At 37.1% G+C, this 15728-nt stretch overlaps 1 protein-coding gene across 1 annotated transcript in view; it reads right to left on the bottom strand.

Annotated features, from left to right (window-relative positions):
* Positions 1-2039: 2039 nt before the first annotated feature.
* PCGF6 (polycomb group ring finger 6) overlaps positions 2040-15728 on the bottom strand; it is a gene marked incomplete at its 5' end in the record, with an annotated part of 24599 nt that continues 10910 nt past the window's right edge. The window contains 3 exons of the mRNA XM_009573341.1: positions 2040-2096; positions 9129-9215; positions 15454-15552. Of these exons, the coding sequence (XP_009571636.1) occupies positions 2040-2096; positions 9129-9215; positions 15454-15552 (243 nt within the window). The remainder of the gene's footprint in view (positions 2097-9128; positions 9216-15453; positions 15553-15728) is intronic.

The following is a 15728-nucleotide window of genomic DNA, read 5'->3' as shown; positions in this document are numbered from 1 at the left end:
GCCAGGACGATCAGTGCAGCAGAGAAAGATCTGGTTCACAGGGGACTTGATAACAACAGCCATAAACATGAATGAAAATAATCTAGAGGTGGCTTTGACAAAAAGATGCACGTATTGAGGAAAAAAGGTGTTCTGTAACTACATAGGATTGTTTCTCCTGTATCTGTGTTGAAAAATCATCTTGACATCTTTACTGAGCTATTTCTCACTGAAATCCTCATTAAAATGAGAGTCCCCGAAACTCCATGTTACTCCAGCTAATGCTACCGCAGTTAGCTCCAGTGGAGATTCTGGTATTAAACTATCCTTCACCACTCAACCTCCTAACTGAAATTTGTCATTCTAATAACCCCAGAGCACATCCAGCAGTTTCAATATCAGCTGCTACAATTTTGAGGCTGACATAGGGAGTATGGCATGGAAATATGAGAGCTCAATTTTAAATTGGCTAAAATAAAGTTTATTTTACTGTTACAATATATAATCTCTTATTAACACAACTCACAAGTGTTTACAAAATAATCTCATTTTCTGCTGCATTTTAAACACTACTTTTATACAAACTTTAAAGGTAAAATAGGAATTTGTAGCTAGAAATGTTTGTTACATTTTTTAGAAGCATCACAAGAATTACTTCAAACAAGACTTTTTTTTTCTTATGGTGTCATCTTCACAGACAAAACTGAACATTTATTGTAAAGACCTGAGGAAGGATTCATGAAAGCTTTCTTTAGACAAAGGATGCCAGTCCTCTTAGGTTGACAGCAAACAAGTGCATTTGAGCTCACTTAGGTGCTCTGAAACGCCTTACAAAGGAATCTCCTCCCTTTCTCTACGCTGACTATAGGGAAGGGAGAGAGCCTGGTGCATAATGGTAGCTTTCATGAATCCCCACATTGATGACCTAGTATGCAGCAAGGCCATAACACACAAAACTCTGGTCCTTAATGCTGCGCAAGAAACTATGGAAATCTGAAACCGAACAGAATTTGAAGTATTACAGTTGTCACAAAACCTAGTATTTTAATATGTTAAAATTAAAGTTACCTAATGTCCTCTGTGAATCTGGTAGTAACAGGCAAGTATTACACTACTCAACCCTGGTCTCCACTACAATGCACTAATACACATTAGAAAGAGTGGAAAAAGCTACCATTTTCACTGCTGCCAGAAAGATACGTGCTAAAGTGAAAGGATTTATGCTTCTGCCAGTCAAGTGAGTCGACAGATTTTACATGACAGCAGAACCAGGCTGACAGTGATTATTTAACATACAGCAAGCAGGTAGAAAGAGGTGCTACTTTTTTTTTTTTTCCATGCATAGTTTAACCAGCTTACAGCCAGCTCATCTCCATTAAGACTAGAGATGCATGATCCACCATTTGGTATAAGCCAAACTACCAGCAAATATATTTCCAGTGCAAACAAAATTGTCTTTCTTCAAGAAAAACAACTAAATTTAATGCTACTTCTCAAAAAACAATGCTTATGATGCGTCATTTTCTACCCATTTTGGTCTGCATTTCTAAAGTTCCCTTCCCCTCCCCAAATCACATCCGAAGACAGATGATCACAGCCCACTTTTTTTTTTTTTAGGCAAATGACTATTTCGTCCCCAGAATAAATTATACTGCCCACTGAAGATCATCCCTGAGAGCACTGTTGTAGCTAGACACTTAGAAACTAAGCAATATCTCATAGCTTAGAGGAAAAAAAGGCTGTTTACCCCGTGAGATCTTGTGGTTTTAGAAAGTAAAAAAACGCAGCTACTCTGAGCATTTAAATTCCCTGAGCTGAGTGAAATTTGAAGACAGTATTTTGTAACACAAAGCATAGCAACATCTATAGCTGTACCTACAGAAGCTGTAATTGTTTACAGTGGTAAAGTCAGATGTTAAATTACAAGCATACAGCAGTTAGTGGTGGTTCTTTTTACTTGCTTCCTGTCACAGGAAATACGATGGCCTTCTTTGGTGAAAAACAGCAGTGAGGAAGCTTGATGACTCGGATTCTTTTGCCTTCTGATATTCCAGCAATCTTTAAGTTACAGTTAGCGGAGATACTACCAGGCCATAGTGCAGTACAAGTAAACCATCCTAGAGAGAAGAGAAAGAAACTGCTTCATCATACCACTTCACCTTGTCTGTGAGGCATTTCCATCACAGCCTGGTATGACAGTCACTGCGTGGCAGAACCTCAGCTTCAATCTCACTCACCATTTTATACCATGTCCCTTCCATATGGTGAATACAAGTTTTGAAATATCAAGGCAAATAATTATATTCCCCTCTCCTCTTTGAGATGGAGAAGGGTATTAAAAAAAAAAAAGGTAAAATCCAACATTTTGCTTTTATTTTAAAGTTATAATGGAATTATCTCATCTTCATACAATAGGCTCTCATTTACAACTCATGCTGCTTTCCACATGATACTGTGGGGCAGAAAAAAAAAGTAGTCAATTAAGTAGTTCTAGAAGGTGCTGCCAAAAGCTGTACTGGAAGAACCCAGACTACTACTACACATTTGTTAAGTAATGAACACAAGGGATATTTAAAAAACAAACAAACAAAAAATCCAAAAAAGCCAAAACAACTATTAGCTTACTAAGTCATGTTTCTCCTCTTCTGAGATTGCTCCACATAATAAAAAAACCTTTCACCTGTGAAACAGGATACTTCCTGACTCAGTCTGACTTATGTCACTCAATTCACACACAGCTGGTGAAAGATCTAGCACTTAGTCTGCTTCCACTATTGATCCACTGGGAATCTGACTTGTTGCATTAGACCTATTTATACGGACAGGCTTTAATAAAAGAAACTGCATTAATCACAACTAACATGTTAGAACTTCTACCGTATTTTGCTTCTGATGTTTTTGTCTATTAACACAGGACCTAAGATAACATATGTTCCAGAGAAGTTACACAGTTCTGTGTGAAGGGGTATACCAGCACATTAAAAAAAAAAATCTTAAATTAAAAAGGTAATTTAAAAAAAAAAGGTAACAAGACTGTCACCACTTTACAGGTTCTGTATTATAATACAGTAACAGTAGAAAGTACTATATTAGTCTAAACACAGTGTTTTGGAATAATTTTTTTTTAAACAATAATTTGTTATCTATGTAAAAATGTTTTTGACTGGTTGGTGTAGCCTCAACTACTCACAAAAATCTGAGCCATTTTGCATTGGAGGAAATTTAAGATTAAGAAATTGATCTCAAAAAGACTCAAGAGGACAGAATGTGCTTTTCCACACCTCCTACAGCTCTTTTTCTTTCCTTGGGATTTCTTTTCAGACAGTGCCTACCAACACCTCTACGTTCTGTCTGGAAGATGACCTATTATTAGAAAAATAGCCTTGTTTTCCCTCTAGTGCCACAAAGCTCTTTCAGCAGAAAACCACCTTAATTGTTGCTGTGTATAATTATTTTACTCTCTCTTCTACCATTAGTTTCTTTAACTTTGGTAGCTAAATGGTGCCACTGGAAACAAAGCTACTGTTCTGGGGAAAAAAAAAAAGTGCAGTATGTTATTTTCAAGGGGAAAAAGAAAGTGGAAGAGCTGTTGGAGCTTTCAAATGTGATGGTGAAAGAAAACAGATTCATAATGAAGGAGAACAGATCTACAATAGCAGAACTTTGATCAATTTAGCCAACATGCTCATTTAGTAAGACATGAAACTCTGCTTCTGGCTACAGATTTTGTCATTTACTTACAGAGGAGATTAATATTCTAAGTCAGGAAAAAAGGGCACAAAAAAAAGGAGCCAATTAAAAAAAAACCCAAAACACAAAAAACCCCAAAACTTAAAAATGTAAGGTCCTAAGAACAGCCATACCAGGGCAGACCAAAGGGCTATCTAGCCTCATGGTGAAAGCCTAAATAAAAATACATGAAAAGGGCAAGTATGCTACCTCCCTATATAATTTTCCAATTTCAAAAGCTTTTCTCAGGAACTTCCTGAGCCCTAAGTCCAGGTAGCTTTGTATCAAGTGTCTTCTGATGACTTCTATGAACTTGGTCTGTCGCTTTTGAATCTACAAACTTCTGGCATCCACAAGTCAAATCTAAGGGAAATCAAATCCAAATGCTTTGCATCACTGGACATGGTGATGTCAGTCATAAGATCAAGACTGAAGATGCGAAAAAAGGGATTAAAATGCAGGCACTGAGAAAAGTGGATCAAAGTATTCTTTTATAAGAACTGTCAAAACCAACCAGAAGGGTCATGTTGGAAAAAAAAGGACAGGACATTAAAACATCTATGTTCAGGCTACAGCAAATATACATCTTCCCTAACTCTACAGCTACAGGTGATATAAACAGCTTCAGAACAACAGCAAATGCACTCCATGCATTTAAAGGATGCTTACAATGACAAATGAGGGCCTACTGTAGGGTAGATGCCAATCAAACTTAACTTCAATGGACAGGAACGAAAAAAACCTGTTTTATTCCTGTGTTATTAGTGCCAGCTCACTAACCTTCCTGCTCTTCTCATCCTGTTAATAACCAGAAATCCATTGCTAACTACTGAAGGATACAGGAGCTTCAACTCACTTACTGAGTGCCTAGCATAAAGTTGGATGACTGTGTCGCAGTATGAACATAGGATCCTGAGTATCCTCACTTCTTGTTAGGTAGAACAGGTACTATGAAGTTACTTATGAACCTTTTAGCACATAGTATGTTGTTATACCTTCACAAAGGTATACTTATTCCTCATGCCTGTTAGCTACTTCAACAGAGAAAATAAGACACATTGAAGCTTCCTTTTTTGGAGAACTGTGGTCAAACCCAGTTTTTCCTCTACAGCAGAGTTTCTCAAAGGAAAGGAATATGTAAACAAGACGACAATGCTACAATGTATTCTTTGATGAATGAATTTTCAAATGGTACATTTGGCAGTAGGACATTTAAAGAAATTAATCCTAATTCCTAATTAATCTACACAGGAAATATCCCTGTTAAACCAAAGGCCAAACCCACTGCAATTCCTTCTGTACAAAGAGAAGCTGAGAGTTAACCCAGTACTGGTACTGCTTACTCTGTAATTACTCACTTTTTAAGCATTATATATTTCTATATATTTTCAGCTGCTTTCTCTAGATACTGTTCTTAAAAGGAAAGCCAAACAGAGAATGAGCTCTCACTGCTTATTACAAATCTCAAATCAGGCTAACTCAGACATGCCCAAAAGAAAAGCAGAATGAAATATGATGCCTTCTTACAGCAAAACTCTCCAATGTTCTTTGCCACACATTTGTGAACCTGACCTAAAAAAATGGAAAGAATTCCACCTGTTACACCCAACTATAAACTTTAGAGTGGAACTGACAGACAGAAACACCATAGTGTATACACCTTTTGATGTTGTAAGAGCAGCAGAAACAAAAAGTGCCCCACTTTCCAAATTCAATATCCCCACAGCAAAGAGTAAAACACTTCCATAGCAGACATGTGCTAGAGGGTCACAGTAATTAAATTAGATCACAGCTCTTACTGCCTAGCTCAGGAGAGACCAAAAAAAATACACTGGCATTGGGTTACAAAAAGGTGAGAGTTACAAAGAGAGCATTATAATCTACAAGAGCTCTGTGCCAAGGGCCAGGGACATAAAGGAAGCTACTCTTTTTAGCTTTTCCCATGTGTGAGCTTATATCCATCAGTGATGCAGAGCTCTGAGGAGGCCAGTTTCAGACAAGTGAAAATAACTAGCAGCTTGGATCATGTTGCATTTGTGCAGCAGAGGGGAGGAAGGTAATACAGGGAAGAAATTATATTCCCATATAGTTAATAGCAAGCTTCCTTCCTCAGCTAGTTGATCAAACTCTTAATTACAGGCAGATCTCAATGCTTGGTAACAAAATTGAGCCTTTTAAACATTTCTGTCAGTGTCTTTGATCTCTCCTTGCAGTAAATTCCACAAGTTGTACACTGTTTTAAAAATTAAGCAAAGTAGCTTCTTTTTATATAAATTCTGTGCAGCAAATTTTTTACGTTTTTGCCCTAAACAGAGGTAGAAATCCTATTTCCAACTAATTACAAAGATTCAACCAACCACCCAATTTCAGAAATGTTAAAATACCTTGAGATCTACAAGATTAAACAAGATTTATTCCTGACTTTTTTTTAGACTTCTATCAACTACTCAGAAACGAACATGTTAATTGTTTACATTCAACCACTAAAATTAGTTGCCTATTTACTCCAATTAAAACAACCCAAACAGGTTACTATGGGGCCAGTATCACAAATATTTATTTTACCATCAGATCACACTTGATCTTCCCACACTTGTTGGAAAGGCACATAGTTACTCAGAACAGTTAAAACCCTGCTAGCTTGCACCTACAGGAGACACTAATTTACTGTGGCTCTAAGGCATCACTACACATTCTTACTCAGTAGAAAAAAAAACCACAACACCCAAAATCTTCACAAAACAATCTTGGGCATTCAAGAACCATTCAGGAGGAGTAAAAGCCCCTAAACAATTACAGTGATTATGGCCCAGAAAAATAAATCACACACAACATATGTTATGCTGCATTGCATTGGAAGAAACTTCCAATGTAAATGCTGCCAAAGAATGCATGTTAAAATTAATGCCTTTGGCAAAGAGAAACTTATCCGCATTTTTTAAATCACTTTTCTCAGAAAAAAGAATAACTGCTGACATGAATGAACTTGCAAGTGAAAAATGCGATTCAGAAGAGCAGTTATTTTTCTCCTCTAACAGTGACTGTACTCATCTAAATAAAAAAACCCTATCTTTATTCCTTTAAATGACTTTGTATTGCATAAATAGCTACTGAAGCTATTTTCTTAGCATGAAGCATCTACAATGAACCTCAGAAACTGGTAAATGACAATGACAGTTTTGAAGAGTATTTCAGCATCCTAGTGAGAGCTGTTAGGGGCATTCCAAGCTCCAACACTGGTTTGGAAAGGCTGGAAGGTTACGATGGCATAAGATGCCCTTGGAGCTTAATATAAAATCCATCAAATGCTCCTCTGTAGTTGTAGTCTCACTGGAACAGGACAATTATGCCCCTCATTGAATTTCAGGTCTTGGTGAAAAAGGAACAACCCCTACCATTTTTAGACTTGACCTATTCATCTTTTTTTTTTCTGGATAATTATCTAAAAACATTCGCCAAGGTTTTTTAATCCTAGAAATGCATCCTCTTGATTTCTGGAAAATAATATAATGTGAGACTATAAAACATGAAAATGTCACAATTATTTCAATATCAAAAAAGAAGCAACTGTGTTTATTTGCAACATTGCTACCGTAACTATTTGGCATCCTAAGAGGTTTTGTAACAAAATTAAGAAAAATTAAGGATGATCTTTCAAATTGCCTGGCAAAACTGACTATGAAAGCACAAGACTTCACAAAAAGCCCTACATTTTTTTCTGTTTGTTTGCCCAAGAGTGCAGGCTTGTGAGAATTCATCACTAGCATACTGATTTTGTAATAATGAGACTTGAAACATCACTGGAGATCATATCCCGAGACAACTGTTCTCTTTGTGGATCTGCTGACTGGTACTTAGCCACTAAACATCAATCAGGCAGACCCAATTCTGACAAGAAATTAAAGACACTAAACTTCAACTAGGCAGATCCATTTCTGACAGGAAATGAAACCGATGCAGTTTTCTTTAAAGTGCTTCCCCAAGAGCATTTTTCATACATGAAAAGCTTTTGTGCTAAGATGAAGTCTAAAAGCATGTACATTTGACTATACCCCTGGACTGAGAAATAAATCATCCCCCTGCTATTTACTGAACCTTTTAGTAGAGGGCTCTTCCATCACTATGTGTTGATTGCTGCATTTACTTACAATGAACTCATTACATTAGAAGCAAGTTTGTTACCGGTGCTGCTTCCTCCTCATTTCTATCTCCTACTCCCCAAAACGGGTTAGGTTACATTTTAATTTTTCTTCATATTATTATATAAACAGCTAAGACATCAAGTACGGCATTTATTCCCTCTGACTGCAGAAACTGAGGTACACACCACAAGCCTCAAAGATTTTTAATGTCTGCCAACACTAGCATGAGCCACATATGTCTGCCCTGACTGGGGGATCCCTCCTAGTTACTCAAATCAGGTACAGATGATGCAATGTCCAAGACACCTTGAAATCAGCTTTTCACTTCTTGCCCCTGAAACAGAAGCCCTCTCGTAGCATCAAAGGGCTCAGCGGGAAATTTAAATGTAAAAGATTGTGCATGTGTATGCACAAACAAGGCAAGAGAACTGAATTTGCTACTATTTTAGCCTTTCTGCCATCTACTTAGATTGCTTTCCAAATAAAATATCAATTTAAATGGTATTTCTTCCCACTGTATTAGATTAAACATTAACTTTTCAGACTTCCAAGTTTAGATTAATATACAGTTTGCCATACATCATGATTTTACATCTAGATCTTACTGTGCACTGGGCAGACTACTTCTTGTTTTTGCTGCACTTCTAAAATGGTGTGACCCTTTCCATTATAAAGATGCTTGAAAAGATTCCCAAGGAAATAAAAAAATGCTTTCCTATTTGCAGAGCCAGCAGCACTTAAGACAGTAAGTTACCAACATGAAATAGTTGGCTAGACACTCATGCTGTGATCAGGACCGCTATAATACGCATCAAGCATATTAATCGCATTAATTACTCTGTATGTTTGGTTTGTGCTTTTATGAGCAAGTTTATTCCCCTAATCCAGTCACAAGGCCAGTCTTATTTGGGATGCTTCAGTCCTTTGTTTTCTTCCAGAGATGCAATCGCCAGGGAGGAAAACAAGGAATGTTAATTGAAAGAAAGACTGGTATAATTTATCACTGATAAGATAGCAACTTGTTTCAGAATAGAAAAAAAACACAAAAACAAAACTACAAAAGCACTCATATCCAGAACACCATCAAACCATCAAGAACACTCTTAGCACATGGTATACTTCTCAACTCTATTTACAATACAAAAAACAATTTGCACAAGCTGGAGAGATTTTCTAAGTGATTTCTTCAGACAAGTTGGTGCTACCTGATAGCTTAAGAAAGAAGACTTCTCTTTTAAAATAGAAAACCTGGAACAAAGCCCCAGCTGCCACACGTACCTGTACTGCACTCTCTCCTATGGCTTGACGAATTTCCCTCAGTGTCTGGTAGTGTTCTAGCAGGTGATCACCACATATTATGTCTACCTGTGAAAGAACACAAACATGGTCAAGTTCAACCTACCTTTGGATTAGGAAAACAGTATCTAAGCCCTTTAAATTTCCTTAGAAGAGTTCAATTCTAGCACGTTAGACACTAAAGCCACCTTTACGTTTGTTGTCCAAATGTATTTAGCATGCATAGCACTACTACACTGCCCTAATGCCTCCCACCCCACGCCCCTGACGTGGGGCTTACTTCTGGAAAGGAGAGGACAGTTTATTGTTTCACTCCCATTTTGGTGCATCCGCTGAAAAAACTGCTTAGTAATAACTGTGACGAATTGAATGGGAATTTAGATCATGTATTAAACAATCCCACAAACATCCAGAGTCATTTATCAGTTGCAAAAGAGGGCAAGTTGTTTGCGCCACTGATAGAAAATGAGCCATTGCTAGCCTCATTCTTATCTTGAAGTGAGAAAACACGTGAATAAGTCTGCTTAATACGACTGTTCGGAAGAAGTGCTTTAATAGAAAAGAACAGCTCACTGTATGCCACTGTGAGCAATTACTTCACACAGTCCTCCTTCAAAATGCAATCAATACTTCTGTGATGCAAGTGAAGGGCATACTCAGCAATTCTAAGCAATGCCCTCTACTGCAGCTAAACTATGTCAATGATGTCTGCAATTCCAGAGGAGGCACTTTTGTTAAGTAACCGCCCACAAAACCAGTAATTTTGGGGAAAAAAAAAGAAATCATAGTGAGGTATTCTGATTTCCTTGCCTTGACTATTATGAAAAATAAGCTTCTTTATAAAGTTACTATGAATTCACTGTGCATAATGTAAATCCAGTCTCTAACATTCCAAATTAGAGCAGCTAACAGAGCACTCTTTCTCTCTCAACTGCAGCTTGGTTACAGTTTCTTTATGAGCAATTTCTAGATATGGAAATGAGAGGGCTCTCATTTGTGAATTACAATGACGAAACCTCAAAGTTAAAGTTAAGAGCATCGACAATGAGCTGTCCCACAGCTTTCTGCAAGGAAAACGCCTAAGCTCTGCCACTGCAGTAGTTGGGGAGCATACTGCAATATCATTACGTATTCTCTTATATAGCCACTTTCCACTACAAGATGCACTCTGTGCTTCAGCTATTCAATTCCCCTGGATTTATGCTCTTCTGCATGCTGACCCAATATCCCTCTCTTGTTCTTCATGAAAAGATTTAGGAAGATTTATGCCTCATGCTGGCAGACCGCATTGTTCTGAGAATCAGGAACACAGGAATTCTACTCCTTAGAGGCTCAAAAAGGGCTAATTTACTTCACCATCCGTATAGTAAGAGAACGATGTAGAATACTCGGTTCATGTTAAGTTGAATCTTAATGTGCAGAAGATGTAAACTGCTTAGTATTACTTCTTCTTTTAGCTTCTAGAAGGAAACCAGCAAGTAAAAACTAATCTGGACATAACATTAAATATTGATTAGATATTGATCCATATACACACACGTATATATTTAACATCAACATTTGATGTATTTAACACAGAACCTGAAAGAAATATGTTTCTTTTTCTTTTTGAAAACCGGTTACAGTTATTTCTGCCGTTTCCCATGCATTCTAGCCTCTACAGTTATTACTGCAGGAAGACAGACATTTCTGCTGTGCTTTCCAGTGATATACGAGTTTAATTACTTTTGCTTTATAAGCTCTTCTGATTTTTAAACCATAAGGCACTGAAAACTCAATCCTGCTCTCACTGGAACACACATTTTATATATTCTACAGAAATAGAAGATCTAACCTATTTGCCCAATATAGGATGCAAACAGAGGTAGTGACAACTGCTGACAATCTTTCAAAACAGAATCAGAATGCTTGTTTGAAAATATCCCACTGTTGATCCTGCTGCTCCAGTTTCAAATGGCAGTCATTAAAGATCCATGTCTTCTGATAAATTGAGAAGAGTTTTTCACATTTACCATGTTAGAGTGCTCTGAATACCAAATGCCTAATCTCATTCCAGCACCAAAGCCTGAATTTCTGCCTACAAATTGTTATGGTAGGATTCATTCTATAAGGACAAGAGAAGAATAAAACACACAGTAAAAAAAAATCCCAGTTCAGTGTGAAAATCAGTTGTGAAATGTGTCTCAGAGGAATCCTTGTGCCATACAGGAATTAATATATTCCATTATAAAAGAGGTACCAGCAACACAAGTGCTATGAATTTACTACAATTTCAACTGACTGGTAAAATTGAAGCCAGCTAGTACCGATAGCTAGTGAGACAGCAGTACATACAGTTTGACCTTTTGCTGAAAGAAAACATGAAGGTGTAGCTGCTGAATACTCAGTCACTTCTGTTAAAATTCTTATTAAAATAATTATGCCATTTATTTTCTTCAGGTGGCATTAGAGCTGTTTCTCTAAAAGCCATGATAACAGACAATTATAAATTAATACTCACTAAGTAAGACAGAGATAAAAATGGAAAACTTTCATGTAAGGGATATCCCACATAAGATTCATCCCAAGGGGGAATTTGGCCCAGAAAGCAGTAGATGTCAATCAATAGTTTCTAAACCAACCCATACTATCCAGGGAAGGACAAGGAAAACACAAAGTTTTAGAGATTGATATGAGTATTTGGGCTAGTTATTAAAAAAGGCAAAGCTTTGCATTTCCTCTAGCTGCTATTTAGTTTTCAGAAGTACTTCTATACCAGGGTCTAAGACTGGCATCTAAGAAACTGCATCAACAACTACATTGTATGAGCACAGACCTTCTTCCAATCTTTCCCCAGGCTGCAGTTTACACACGCTTTCAGGAACGCACATCTGATTATGGAACATTTCTATTCCATATGCTACATTAACGCATTCAGACCAGCCAAGCCACAAGTCTTTCAGCAGTCTCTCTCATCCTTACAGAATGAATGGCAAGAAGAGATAATGCTGCTGCAGGATGACCTCAAAGGAAATAACACTTTAAAGAAAACTTCTCATTTTCTCCCCACTTTTCAGCAGAACATAAACTATATAGACGTGCATCAGATGTCGAAGCCAAGTACCTAATGGATTCCAAACACCATAATCTGTATTTAGCTCAAACTAAATGATATCTACTTAGCTATTACTAGCAATTCCAGTTGCATAAAAATTATTTTCACAACCTCCCCCAAGAAATTCCAGCAAGAATATTCACAAGAGACCTTGTAATTAGAAATATATATAAACATATACAGAAAATTAATCGTTGCCCAAAGCATAGAGATCAAAACAAAGCACCAGACAGAGTAAACTACAGTCTGTCAACTCAAGTGGTAGATAAAATAAATGAAGCCTTAACCTTTCAGATAAACTAGGAAATTTGAATCAAAATCCATTTGCAAACTCAAATACAAAAGTCTGAAAATAATTTGAGGCCTCAGACTAGGAAAAAAGAACAAAGGCAGTGGCTTCAAAACTGCTTTTTAGACTTTTATATAGACTGTCACACATGAATCAGATCGCTTATTTCACATTTTCACTAACCTCAATCCAACCCACTTGTGCAGGCCAACGAAGAAGGGCAAATATTAGCTAATATTCCACATGAACAAATTAAGTCCAGAGGTCGAAGTACAGTCAGTAGTTGACGAGAATGGGTAACATACATTCTATCACTTGGTCACTGAATCAGCTCTAACAGAGAACAAGTAAAACATGCTCAAATAATACTTTTGTAGACTGTCAAACTAAGCTGATATTCAGTAGGAACTGACTGCATTCACAAAATAAGCACACCTAACGTTCTTACTGGAAATTTCAACAATGAAACCAAGGATGCAATTCATACACTGAGGAGAGAAAGGAGGAAAGACTCTGTTCCCTCCTTACAGTCAAATCTTTTCAAGTCCCAGGTAAGGCACAATTAAACACCATGGCAGTAAGTTCTCTGTAGATAAATGTGGGAAAAAATACTGTGAATGCAGTGCATTTTAGCTCAATAGTGCCTGAAACGCGTATTTCGGAAAGAAACTTCCTACCTTCCCAGGGGAATCTTGTTCTTAGACTCTAGTCCCAAGTTAAGCACACCAAACTCATGACACTTTATATAAAAATTGATTATTTTAGGTAACGAAGAACTGGAAAGAGTTAGAAGTCAAGACTAAAGAAGTAATATTAAAAAGAAAAGCTTGTTTTCCTAAGTTAGTATCTATTTCTTCTTTAACGTACTTTGGGGAAGCCTACAGGAAATGAACCACTGCAGTCCTCAACACTCTTCCAAATTTCTACAGCAAACTAAAAAAGCAGCCAAGCACCCTCTACATTTATATTCTTTGCATGTATGGTTTACAACCTATTTCCCTAAATTCTTCTGCCTGTGCTAATTTATGTTCAGGTTCTCACTAATTTTGTTTTACAGTTTCTGTTTTATTAGCCATCCTTGGAAGTTGGAATAAGACATGATTCATTAGGCTTATTAATCTTCCAATGACGTATCTGATACCTCTTTCGCTTTCTGCATGTTTACCAACAAACAATCAGCTTCAGTTCTGCATACTACAATGAGAAGGTGACAGCTCAGTACATACACTCCTTTAATCTTAAGCCCCCATATGACAAAGAAATGACCAATCAGGATAGGAAAAATATTTCCTGCTTCATTTCCTTAATTCCCTAATCTTTTAAAAATAAGCCTGAATATCTTCAAGAAATCAGTCATGATTCGTCACATGAAAATTGACTACAGGTTTCCAATGACCAAAAAAACATACTCGCTGAAAAATATGGGAGCAGATCAGTTAAGAGGGGAAAAAAAAGCAGCCAAAAGATCTGACCATAGAAGAAAGAAGATTTAACATTTCTTCCAGACAGGCAGGGCTTGCACAGAAGAGACCAAGAGATTAGAACTAGCCAATGACTGTGCCTTACTTCAGAATGGCAAACTGGATACTAGCAGAGGTAAAGTGACTGGGTCAGCATCAAGCAACATCTTGAGAAAGGAAGTCTATGAAATCATCAGCTTTTGAGACACAGTAACATTTACCCAGTAACAGTGGATCATAACCTGTCTGGTGAAGTCCAAGCAGAAAGTAACTAATGGGGGAAAAATTCTCAAGTTATCTCTATTAGATGATCTCAAGATTGCAAAATCTGAAAGACATCTAACACACAGGCCTAGCCTGATTTTGAAAGATGGGTAACTGCAGTTTCCATTACAAATGCTCGGTGTTCCTGAAAATTGAGATTCTGATGTACTACTTAAGAAAACTCAAACAAACAAAACAATTCCTTCCCCTCAAATAAACAACAACTCAACGCAAGAAGTTTCTCTAGCCTGATTTTGAGAATACTTTTATTTGTTCAAAATACCAAGTTACCACCACCTGAAAGCTACAGAGACTCTCACTGAGAGGAAACCAGCAAATGAGAATACATTACTTCCTTAGAATGATAATTTATATCTGATTTGTCACCACTGAAACAGTAAGCAGCATGAATAAATACTCATTACTGAGGCACACAGTCATGCTGTATTGTCTCAGACAGTTACTGCTGTATGAAAACACAACCTTAACTCCAAAGCCAGCACTTAACTTCCACCATTCACATCAGTATCAGCTTGATTTACCAATAATTGACAGCTTTAAGAATCATTGCACCTTCTCAACTGAATGGTTGCTGAAATACATTGAAGAATTGAAAACTGGTTTTGACATGCAATTCCTAGCAAAATGATTTTTGAGAAATACAAAGTCAAATTCTTTTGTACCATATATTGCTCCTTTGAATTTTTATTTGGAGGCCCATGCCTACATTTGCATTTATACCTTTCATTTCAATACATCCATCCACAGTATCATTCTTTCTTAGCTCTTGTTTGCTTCTTCAATATTCAGTTAAATTTTACTGTTATTCAGCTCCTACCTACCTCTTCCTTCATATCCTCCTACACTCACACACTTTCCTGTCTATATACACAGTTCTATCTTTGAAGCAGCAGTATCTTTTGGTTTTGAATTTCATCTGGTGAAATCTTACACGGCACTTCAGAAACTCTATACAAATAATAACGTATTATAATGAAAATCTATACAAGTTGCGAATGAGTTGGGAGAATTGTTCCTCATGGATCACAACATTTCAAGCATTTCATTTCTTAATCCTTACTGCATTAAAAAAACCTAACACTACTTCTAGACTCTAATGAACAATGGAAATGTTCTCTCTGAAGCACAGGCATTACATTGATCACAGTGAACTTGTAAGCGCCACTACAAGTGGCATACCTGACAAGTAGGGTCCAGATCCATTTTTCTTCTGAGGAATTTCTCCACATGTCCGATTGTTGCCTCCCCTGAAACACGCACAAACTTCTTTTCCAAAGGCTGCAAAGAATAAATGTAAGATTTTAAGACGACGTACATTTTCAGCCATCATCCTTCATAAACCCCAAACCCAAGTGAAAGCCCAATAACAAAGGGAGACAGCTTAAATTTCTCTGATCTACTTCCAGATTACCTCATAGGGAAAGGACTAAATATATATTAAGACTCCAGGTTCA

The sequence above is a fragment of the Fulmarus glacialis genome, unplaced genomic scaffold, assembly GCF_000690835.1.
Source record: "Fulmarus glacialis isolate BGI_N327 unplaced genomic scaffold, ASM69083v1 scaffold7522, whole genome shotgun sequence".
Classification (NCBI taxonomy): domain Eukaryota; kingdom Metazoa; phylum Chordata; class Aves; order Procellariiformes; family Procellariidae; genus Fulmarus; species Fulmarus glacialis.
This window is presented reverse-complemented; position numbering and strand designations above follow the sequence as displayed.